Source organism: Apostichopus japonicus, chromosome 7 (assembly GCF_037975245.1).
Source record: "Apostichopus japonicus isolate 1M-3 chromosome 7, ASM3797524v1, whole genome shotgun sequence".
NCBI classification, from domain to species: Eukaryota; Metazoa; Echinodermata; class Holothuroidea; order Aspidochirotida; family Stichopodidae; genus Apostichopus; species Apostichopus japonicus.
Window position 1 is genome coordinate 7,731,595 of NC_092567.1, and position 12,357 is coordinate 7,743,951.

The 12,357-nt window shown below is 33.5% G+C and overlaps 1 protein-coding gene across 2 annotated transcripts in view; it reads left to right on the forward strand.

The window, feature by feature from the left end:
- Window positions 1–10,645, forward strand: part of LOC139970031 (uncharacterized) — an 87,421-nt gene extending 76,776 nt beyond the window's left edge. For both annotated transcript variants that reach the window (XM_071975593.1, XM_071975594.1), the window contains exons 11-12: window positions 5,038–5,102; window positions 5,561–10,645. In XM_071975593.1, coding sequence (XP_071831694.1) covers window positions 5,038–5,102; window positions 5,561–5,648 — 153 coding nt within the window. In that variant the 3' untranslated portion in view covers window positions 5,649–10,645. The remainder of the gene's footprint in view (window positions 1–5,037; window positions 5,103–5,560) is intronic.
- Window positions 10,646–12,357: the final 1,712 nt, after the last annotated feature.

A 12,357-nucleotide genomic window follows, 5' to 3' on the forward strand; every position in this document is an offset into this window, starting at 1 on the left:
AAGTTTCAGAACTTGTTTCACTTTGAGACAGGGGTAGGCTATATAACTCATTCTGTAGTGTATGGTATGATCAGATAATACAAGCGCTCATTCATCTATATTCTTGTTTTAGCAATACTTAAAATACAGTAATTAAGAGTACATACTTTTTATTAGAAATTACCTTGTGACAATTTAGCAGTTACATTTTGCATTGTGTGTACAATATTACATGCAAAAGTAGCATAAAGGTATGCTGTATTTGCCCCAAATATACCAGAAATTCAAACATGGTTACCTTTGGTAGCATAAAGGTACTGTATGCTGTATTTGCCCCAAATATACCAGAAATTCAAATATGGTCACCTTTGGTCAAAATTCTTACACTGTTTTTATTACCACCTTGGAGGAAATTTACTTTAATTTTGGTTTGTTTCATTTTTGCATTCTACTGTATATGTTAACAACACCATTGGTTTATTTGATCCATCGTAAGTACAAATTGTGTCCTGGATATAGATTCAAGAAAAAGGGACTGCTGAATATTTTTGCTAATTGACAGCTTAAACAATAATATTCTTTAGTTAAAGAAGTTAATATATTGCTGTTTTAGTGTAATTTATCAACAAAAAATAAACCGTCAGGCTACTTAAATAACCCTCTTAACAATTTGAAACCATGCCTGTGGCATTACATTCCATTATAAACATTCATAGTTATCATGCATCTGAAGTGTTTAAATAGTTCATGTGGTGTCCAGAGAGATATTGCAAACTCCATTTGACTGGTAATTATCTTGTTTCTTGGTAAATCTTGAAAATGTGTTGAAACAAATTGTAATATGGAACAGGATGCCATGGGAAATTGTTTCTCTGCTTTTACATTTCAACTTATGAAGAATTGTTGATTGGGTGAATAGGCACTAATAATAATCATTGTAATAATCAAAGAGCGAAACAAAGTTAATTTTATGATATACCGATGTTTTCTTCAGGCAGAGAAATGATATAATAGCCCACACCTCTAGTGAGTTGGAAGGGTCCAAAAATGTCTGAAAAAAATTCTATCAGGCTTAAACTCTAGTTTACATTTTCATTTTTATTCAGAGCCATTGTTTGTCAAATAATCACTTTGTACTTGCTTAGTTATGGAGAATTTCTAACAGCTTGCTTGCATCAATGTGATTGGTATCATAGTATATGTTTCAGAAATAATTTGCAAAATTTGAACTTACAAACATGTTCATCCTAAACAAAGCCCAATGAGGGATGTACTGTGAAATCATTTACAGGAAGTCAGTATTAATATTATATATACTGATAAAGGAAAATGCATCAGATATCTGTGTTGTGATGAAACTATTCAAATCACAGTAATACAAGTGTTTGAAGGATCCAAAAACTGGCAAAAGACAGGGATTGACAATGGAATTCTTTCAAAGTATTTTGTGTTCCAAATGGGTAAAAATAAAGTGCTTTGCTGTAAAGATCTATAAACAAACATTTTTCATGATGACTTTACTTTGCATGCAGGTTTTCATGAGTAAAGACTGTTGTGCTTCCTCTCAGATTATTAAAAGAGTTTTACAGAGTTGCTTTATCTTATGATTAAAATGTAAGTTTTTGAGTACAAAGGACCAAACGGGGGCTATTTGCTGAACCCTGGCTTGATTTCATATACCCCTTTCTAGGATGAAAGGTTGTATGTGATTCCCCAAACATATCCCTAGCTTTCATGGGAGCTAGTTTCATGGTAATTTCTAATATAAGGGATCAAAATATCCTGAAAAGAAATTTTTCATATCATTGAAAAGATGAAGTTCCTTTTTGATGCTTGGTTTTCACAATTGAACAATGCTCATATCCATCATAACTAGTCTTTTTCATGAAACAGGTGCAAGAACAATTGGTGGCATCACTATAGCTTTGCTAATGACAACTTTAAGTGCATTCCTTTAGTTAATGAAACATTGCTGTTTTGAGCATCGTTGCCTAGTTGCCTATTTACATGATGATGTAATTATGATTCACCTATAAAACTATTTGCCACAAAATTAAAAGTCTTTAGCTAAAACAATCATATTGTAAATGGCTGAGAGGAGTGGTTACTTCTTTCTTCTTGGCTTTTAACAACATTGGTTATTTCCAGCAGCCATAACATATTAATTTTACTTCTGTATTTCATACCAAAGAACACATGCACTTGAAATTGGTATTTACTATCTCTAATGAATCATGGAAATGAATGATTGTAGCAGGCATGTACCCATGCTCCATGTTCTTCTGTGTCTCATTATTGATACATTTTGGCGTTGTTTCCACCGATAAAAGTATTAGGCACTTTTATGCGTTTGATTATTTCTTCTATTTCCTTGTTAAAGTACATTGTTACTGACTTCAGAGGTTGAAAATAAAGTTGTGTTGTTAACTTACCAATATATAGTTTTCTTTACTAAAATTGTCTGTTGTCATAACTCAATTAAATTGAGGTAACCCGCTGCCTAGAATATGCCAAGTAGCGTCAACTTAAATATTCAAAGTTAACTCTGGAGATAATGGAAAGTGGGAAAAACTTGAATTGGTCTTGTCAGTTTAACGAGGAAAGGCTATGCTGTATCAGCTCTAATGTTTTAGTTACCATAACTTGCCCAGCTTTTTCTCAAAAACAGATAAAGATTAAATTTGTTGGACTTTGCTGATATCTGTTGCCACAACTGATGAACATGAAGTGTAACAAAGTAAAACCAGTGAGTTGGTTGTAACCACTACTGTCAAGTCTTACTTATGGAGTTTCTGGGTTAGTAGAGTGAACTTAAAAAAGTTAAGGCAGCGGGTTACCTCGACTTTTTCAAGTTGTCTTGACGTGTTGGGTTTTACAGTGTAAAGTCAAAACAATAGAGCGAAAAATGAGCATATAAAACATATATATGTCAATAATTTGCATCACGTGACACCAAACGTGTTTACAGTGTGTATTGTCTACAATGTGTTACAGCTCCCAAGTATATTGATATCTCGTTCATCGTTCCGGATTTGTAAGAAAGTAATCTGGCTTTCAATTTCTTGTTTTGACAGGGTTTTCATTTTGATCCTCTTTGTCCAAGCAAAACAAATCGTTGTCTCTTCTTTACTCGCTATAACTATCTTTTCAATTTCTCCCATCTATCCAATCTCTCTCATCTCTCTCTCTCTCTCAAAAAAAAAATAACGAGATCATGTCTAACTGTTACTATAGCCCTACTACTAGCAAACTAACAGGTTTCCAGACTATGGTAATATATTGTAATCAGAGATGCCCGGATGCTTCGGGAAAGGTACAGGAGTCTATTATGTTCGCGAATTATTTTTCGGAACAGTGATTTTCTATCACTATAGTTGTGTTTATTTTCGCATTGGGGTCCCGGGATGCATCAAATACTTTTAAAACTTAATATCATTAGTTTTTTACGGCTTCGTAGGCAATATATCTCCGGGTCCAACAAGACTACTGACCATGTGTATTAAGCGAGCTCTTGAACGTGGGAACAATCACAGGGTAGCGCTTTCAGCACCCCTGAACATCGGTCTGAGTCCCCCCTGCCCCCCTCCCTCTCCCTTCCCCTTCCACCGCTCATCTCTAACATGGTGTTATTGGGACGGTTATTTATACTGGTTGATTAAATTATCGTTTTGGAAAATAAAGTAACGCCAGCAAGAAAGACTCTGTCTTTCGCATTTAACACTTAAACTGTTAATAGTCGTTCGCACTATAATATGCATTATTATTATTATGCATAATTAACCTCTTTACTGTTAATAGCTTTCCACTGAAGATAAACTATGCTAATGATAACACAAGTTCCGTCAAAACAAAACATAAAGCAGAACCCAGTCTAGCATCGTCTAGAGAACCAACTAAAATAACTATCCGTTTAGATGTCAATAATGATCAATTCAGGGAATTTCCTTTTAAAGGTACTACAGTATGAACGTCAGATAGTGACACGGCCTATCCAACAGTTTACTTAACTTTTACACGAAATGTTACGATTGGCTTCAAATTTCTAGAGGAAGAAGGGAGAGGGGTTGGTCCAGCTGGAAATATATAAACCACATTTATTCTTCAAACTTGTTACTATCAGAAATGGGGTACACTGGCAATTTTAACCAGCTCCTGAACTCTCACCTTTGTATTGCATAATAACGTGAGCCAATGTCCAATTTGATTTGGCTCCTACATTTATGAATTCTTATGAAAAGCACACGATGAGAGCTGAGTGACCTGGATATGGATCGGTAACGATTACATTAATGTTTGAAGGAATTGTCGAACTTTCATAACGAAGAGAATTTTAAACTTTGCAACTTAATTGAAAATGGCTACTCAGCTAGACGGGATCAGCTTATAAACAGGACGGAACATTTCCCTGCATCGCTTCAATGTAAGATAATACATTGGGTTGCATCGATTGATTTATCGTGATATCAAGGTGAAATCCCCCGAGTAGATCATTTGATGGTTACCGGCAGGGAAGAGGATGGGGTGCGGAGATAAGTGAACTGATTCTTGTACAGTAATCCAGTTTTACACAGAAATCACTTTTATATATAGGGAGAGGTATATCCTTGTGCTATGAGTCAATATGGGTTGACATATGTTATTCATTTTGTTATTTACATACTTATTTGGAATATTTCAAGCAAACAGTAGAACATTTTTATAGATTTCAATCTTCACAAATCCTTTCGAGCATGGAATCAGAGCGACCACATCATAGGTGACCATGGTTTTATGGATTAAGCCTTCATGTGTATATCATGTTCAGTACTACAATATTCGCAAGATGTACTCGTTAGGAATCCCTAAGATAATAACTGAAATAATAATAATGAACAGGACAACAATTTCCAAGACATTTGAAGCATGCACATTTTAATGTAACATGATTCGATTTATCTGAAATAACACTCTTAATATGGATGTATATGATGATTTACAACATTTAACTATATACTGTATTGTCTTTGTGTCTTTGTTTTCTTATACATATTCATTACTTATATTTTTCCTCTTGTTTAGGGATTCCATGACAAGAGTTATCAGTCGAGCTTGACGAACTTCAACCAGGCAAGGCACACGTCACTGTAAGTCAATACAGCTGAATACTCTCTACCTTAGTATTTAACATTGTATTTGTTAACAGTGATTGTCTGCTATCTTTAGTTGTACAATCTTAATATATTAATATTAATCTCTATCAATAACCATAATTTGTATTCCTATATCTGTGATTATCTAATTTTATCTGGCCAATAACTACAATTGGTTTTACTGTATATTTCATTAACAAAGCTGATCCCTTGTAATAAGTTACTTCCATTATTAACAAAAACATCGTTCGCTTGTTTCCCGTGTTGCGGTGTTTTGTTTAGCCGGTGAGTTAAATTACTTATTGGCTCGTGGTATTGTTGGCGCTTTTTCCGGGAGGAGGAGTATGCTTAGGTATCACTTCCCCATTATTCTACTAATAAGTATACTTTTTGACCAATTATTATGATACCAATATAACCTGCTATATATCATTTTTATCTTTATTTTACAGCTCAATGCAAACTGCATGTTCATCTGGCGATGCCAATTATCAGCAGGACTATGACGTCATTCACTCAATTCTCAAATTGATGCAGTAATTTTAGTGAGAAAGAATCTAATTAAGATTTTAGTTTCAATCTGTTAATATCTCCCAAATACTACAAACAGCGCCAGATAGAGCTCCAGTATAATACACATGCAATTAGTCTAGTATGATTGTAACGTCATCAAATGCCTATATTCTCAAGACAACGGCATGGTGACTTGATGAAGACTGTAACTTTTACATTCATTGTGAATGGATCTTGTAGAGAGGTTAGGTTGTACAATCATATTAATAATTCCATTTACAATAATGCAGTGAAATCGGAAAGAGTTCTGTTTAACTTACATTTGTTTTAATGGATAACTCAAGGCGGAATTTCATTCTTTAATTGTTATAATCCAAAAAAGGAGTGTTGTTTATGTTTCTTCAACTTTCCTGGTTTGGTAAGATAAATGTCTGGAATACTCCTTTAATGCTAAATTGATGATGACGTCAGCCTCTCAGTACAGGAATAAATGTTCATGTCAATAATGTGATTTATACATTTCAATAACTCAACGAAATCAAGTTTTGTAGTTTCGTTCTTACACCAAAGCATAGTTAGATGATTTCAACAACATTTGTCCGTGTAGAATTTGTACTTCGATGTTAACATGTTATTTGAGGCCATAAAAGTCTTCTCATCTCATTGTGTTTTCTGTTGTATTTGATGAACTGACATAACTGTCTCCGTATTATATTATATAGACCAGTTACCTTTAACTCAGCTGGTCAAAGTAACTTGTCTCAAAATTAGACAAAATGTTATAGCAAAAGCAACCTAGACTGAATGTCAGTGGTCTACGACATAACAACATTAATGTTGTGCTCAAAGTCATCCTTTATATGCTTCATATTCAACAACTTAGTTTTGTGCGCTAAAGTGTACAACTGTAACCTTTTATGTTTTGGAAGTCACGTTGCTGTCGTTCGGGGGACTAGAGGGGTAGGCGATTGGGAGATACATGTTATCCTTTGACCATTTCTGAATCTGATGTATATGCTTCACTGATCACGATCTATCTTATAATGAGAGACAGCGCCCTCATTTTCGCCAACTACTTAAAAAGTATGATGACGTCATTGATTATCAAGTTGAAGAAACAATTAACAAATTGACTACTTATGTCTTTTGAATTTAGCTCAATGAAATTTAAAACAAAAAGATAAAAGCGAAGTACATGTTAGAAAGAATGAGTAACTATGAGAATCTCGCGCACGATATTACCCACCTTTCAGACGGGGTTAACCACAGGCAGCGTACATAATTTAAATTTATTACTACGTTTTTTTTTTTTATATTCGCAGAAGGGGGTATATTAGATATTAGGTTAACTTTGTAAACTGTTGATAACTCCAAATACTACAAAGAACTCCAATCAAAGATTCGATACATTGCGTGAGCATACAGGCTACTTAGTATTGTAAAGTGTACAACAAGTCATTCCTTACGTTTTATTACCTACATTACTGTTCACATTTACTTTCTCTTCTAACTCTTAATGTGTTTGCTCTTCAAGCCAACATCAAATTACTAAGAACCAATCAAGGTTCTAATGACGTCATCCATCAACCACTACGTCATCAGTATATGAGACTATACATCCCTATCTTATTCTTTGTGTATATGTGGATGGGCGGGGGGGGGTGGGGGTAGTGTAGGAGGGGATAAATGACGTACCCTCTACATTGGTGACCAAGTAATTTTATGTAGTAGTCACCACAACCAGCACGCTTATTGTATAATGGGAATTAAACGGTCAAGTGCATTATTTTTTTAATTTTCTTTTCCCCCGATTATGTAACAAAGTCTTTGTTACTTGGGTAACTGAAGAAAAAGGTTTTCCTTAATCGTGTGTCCCTGGTCAAGTAATGCTGGTGACCTGTTCACAGCCTCCATGCACTTCTCGGTGCAGGGTATAACACCCTTCATTGGTCCAATTGTGTGTAATGGTATGATTCATCCCAACTCCAGACCCCTATCTTCGATCCAAACCCCCACCTCATTCCCCGACAAGCTCTTTACTACTTAGAGCATTAAATAAACGCTTAATTCTGTTAATACTTCTAAACTATTTTTAAGCAGACATGTTTGGAATGCTTTGGATAAAATCTGTACATACTGTATCCACATACACTCAGTAACTAGGATTGCGTGATTCAACTTTCTGTGGTTTTCTTCGTTCCTACTTTTACTAATTTAACTGTGACGTATCGGTTACGTAATGTCTTAAATCTCACACTAGTAGAGTCACATTAATTGCGTCAATGTAAAGACGAAATGACATACATTGGTTATCTACAATACCATTGTGTTATTAAAATCGATCTACGAGAACTTAGAGGTGATATTAATTAATATCTGTGATATATTTGTTCTATGCCAGCATTTCTTCATTTCTTTCTGTTCCAATGTTTTATCGTTGTTAACATGATGACAATAGGATGACGTGACAAATCTTAAAAGGATAGCTCAGGGGAACATTTATTTGACTAATCATATAATAAGCATCTAATTCCTACCTTGTATTTTCGAGATATCGATAGCTGAAATTGTCACAATTTGTTATATAAGTGAACTTGAAGCAAACAGGTGTGACGTCATAGTTACAGCACGCTGATAGCAAATGTTCTGTTTATTCCTATGTTTAATTTTCTTGATATGACATTGGATTGTATAGGGTTACAACTTTGCTTTCGGGGATTTGAAGATTTTAATACCCAAATGACTGTAGTATATTCATATTTTATTGAATCCTCATTTTGAAAAAGAAATATTGGATGTACATTTCCAGCGGAGTAATGGATACTTTTCCTACTTGCTTTATGTAGATGTTTCTTAGTAAGAAGGAGTACCCTATTGTTTTGGCGTTGACCTTATGAATATTAATGAGATTATTGGATCAAACCTAAGGAGTTTTACATTAAAATAACTCCGCAACAAGAATTCAGATTGTAGCCAGACTTGGTATACAGTTGTTGGTTAATAGCTGGTACATGTAGGCAATCTAAGTCCCAAAACAATCCAGGCACATTTTCACGCTGACAGGGCCCAATTTTTATTACAAACCTACATGCATTTTGGGACACATTATTGGGCCTGAATTTATGAAGCCCAATATTTTTGGAACCATTTGAGCGCAAAATTTTGTTGGGCCCAATTTTTTGGGAGGTGCCAATAATTTAAACTTGCAAATAATTCCACAACCTTAAATCAGATCAAATCCAAACTTGGAATACAATTTTGGTTAACAGCGGGTACATGTTGGCATAAATAGATCATTGTAATATCATGTGATAGGTAAGCTATCGATTTTTGTAATATCATCTGATAGAAAAGTAATCGATCATATTTAATATTATATGATAGGTAAGCTATCGATCATTGTAATGTTTTGTGATAGGTAAGCTATCGATCATTTTAATATGATGTGATAGGTAAGCAAATGAACATATTTATTATTTTTTGATATGTAAGTTACTGATCATTTTAAAATGTTGTGATAGGTAAGTTATCGATCATTTTAATATTACGTGATAGGTAGGCTATCGATCATATTTACTATTATATGATAGGTAAGCTATGGACGAGCAAGTCACTTTAGGTCACTTACGCATGAAAAAAAAACATTTTTGATTTTGGAGGTATCGATTCTTGAATTTTTGTTAAGATACAAGACTCGTATATTTGAATAAGTTTTAATTTTTTTCATTTTGTGTACAATAATTGCTTCATTAACAGTATCTTTTATAAGGTTTATAAGCAAAACGTTAAACAGTTCTTGTTTTATCATTACATAATTTTGTATCTAGTACAATCAAGTAATTCTTAAATAAAAAGATCGTCTCTGTATAGTATATACTTCTCATTCTGTTCTTACATTGTTATTTTAATGCGTCTTATAAATGAGTCTACTTGTTTCATTTTATTTCAGATCTTCTTTATTTCTTTATATTCCGATATTTTTCTTCGATTTATATTTGTAAGACTAACTAATACTTGCTCTAATTATTGTTATATTTAGTCATTAATTGTTGGATTGCATTCTACTTCATCCGTTTATTAATTTTACTTTCTTTCAAGATTTAGTTGCTTTCTTTCGTTCCCCCTTTTTTCTATATCCTGAATTAATCTTTGATATTTCTCACGCGTCATATAGTGAATATTAGAAAAATATTGTTAAATGTTATCATAGTAACAATGACTGGCTGTCTACCGTTAAACTATTGATTTGTATTACTCAAAATCATACTAAAACGTTGTTTTAGACATTAATTAATAACAATGACATGTTTTGATTTTTAATCCAGTTCTGTGTTCCATTATTATGATCTCTAATGATGTTTCTTTGAAGACAATAGGAACAAGTGACTTTGACGTATTATAGTAAGATTTTAACATAAAAGTAACGAAGATAATGGTCTGAATACTTAACATGAACCTTAAATGCAATGATCGGCTCTCCATACATATCTTTCATTCTTCTTGTATCATTATTTTGCTTCTTTTTATTACTGGTGCTGCTTGATGATTAATGAATATTCATGATCTCTACATTATAATTTAGTTCTTGTCATATTTGCTTTAAGCCTATTGGATATTATGAAGCCTCAAGTTTACCAATATTACCCAGGCAACGTCCCGAAAAACTGAATATATTTACATAACAAAAAAACTCAGATTGACAGATAAATATGGATGAAATCACCGCGTTGCAGTGTTTATGATATTAGATATTTCCAAGGAAATAATTATTACTTTATTTTGTAATTGATCTTGGTATCTTCCGTTTTTCTGTATGCTTGTACAAATAAAAGCTCTCTGCAACAAACACACTTGTTCCCTTTGAGGGGCGATCCTGGTCTCTCATAGGAATACAATCACAACATATTAATCCCGTTTATCTGTTACTCTATCAAAAGTTTGTATCATGGAATCAAAATATGAAATTATTGATATGTATTGATGTTGTAATTCCAATGGAAGCAATAAAAACCTAATCAGAGAAATGTTGTCAACAGTGTTATCTTTATGTAACATGTAGTATATGTAGTAACTTGTTCTGGCCTGCATTAAGATCACATAGAATATTATGTCTATACAGTTACTTTCAAAACAGGTGAGGCTGGTAAAGTTGCAGTTGTGATCAAGACATTCTTCTTCTCCTGATAAAAGTGTCGCTATCGTTCTGTGTGCCTTAAATTGAAACTTTCTCTTCAAGTTGATTCCAAACTTTTTTAGAAACAAGTATTCGTCCCTCCTGACTTCAGATGACCTTCGAGAGAAATTGAGTGAAACCGGGAGATAAAACATGTATAAACTAGGTATGATTCGGGCCAAGTTACTTAAGTTAATATATAATTTGATTTCATTCAAACCAGCTACTCCAAAGACTTGATTTAATTTTTAATTCAAAAGCAAAATATTTTATGTCTCACAATTAAATGTATGATTCTGTATCGTTTTATTTCTATGACTGAGTAAATGGCTTATTTCATCCTTCATAGTGTGATTTGTGGTCTGCAGTAAAGAGATATATCTTCTAGTTAACAGCGCAGTTTACGGTATACCGCAAGCTGACATATTGTGGCAATTCATCCTAAGCAAGCGTAAGTATCAGATTGATGTAAGTTCAGTGATATGGTAATGATTGTTTCTAGTTAATTTTGTACGTGTTTAATTAGTCAACGTACTGATAATGATCATTAAATTAATAAATAAATACAACATAACACACATCAGAGTTCAAGATTGACAACACGAAAGTCTCTCTTTTTGCACGACGTTAGGGGTATTTGGTTGTATAACGAGAAAATTTGACTGGAAAATTGGCTGATCTTATTTTACGTCAGTGTTTAATAAGACCACCTACTGATAATAAACACGTAAAGGAATAACACGAACTTAAGTTCAAGTTTAGCACAAGTGAAATTAAGTTGATTGGCTGGGAAGTGGATTGGGTTTGGTATTTTGAATAATTAGCATATATGACGTCATGATCAACCGTTGGTATGTAAGATATGCAGCACCATATATATTGCACGGGAAGATTAAAGTGGAGGGAAGGGGATGGGGATGGGTGGATGTATTGGTGTGCTTAAGTTCCATTATTTACCTGTAGTTCTGGGCTACATTCGCTTCAATATTTTACTATAAACAAAAATGAAACAATGTTGACGTATGTGAAGTATATTTTACCCCTCTTTTAGGAGTTGGCGGGAAACATTGTTTAACAAGAAGAAATTATAACGCAAAAAGTTAGTTGATCCATTTCGAGGGTGTAACAGGAACGGTATGGGTGTGAAAACCGGAAAGACGTTAAAATCTGATCATGTTAGGTTATAGGTGAAAATAAGTTAACGTTTAACGAAGCTTGCAATTGTCCTTTTTTGTTTATTTGAAACATTTTTTTCGTCTCCCTATAGCAAAGCCATGTAAGGTTAACTCCTATGGTAATATTATCAACCTATCTTACCATATGGATTGGGCCGTACACCTGCTTATAAGAAATAAAATGTTTGAACTAATAATACAGGATAAATTACATTTGTGTTATCTGACACAAATTTAGTGTAAGTTTTTTTCTGCTTCATTTACAAGCATTCTATCTGCATGTATTATTACATCGTGTAATGCTATTTTAATTTACATGAAGTTACTCTTAAGAAAACGTTACGTAACACATCAGTGATGAAAAGAAAGTGTAAACCATAAAGCAACC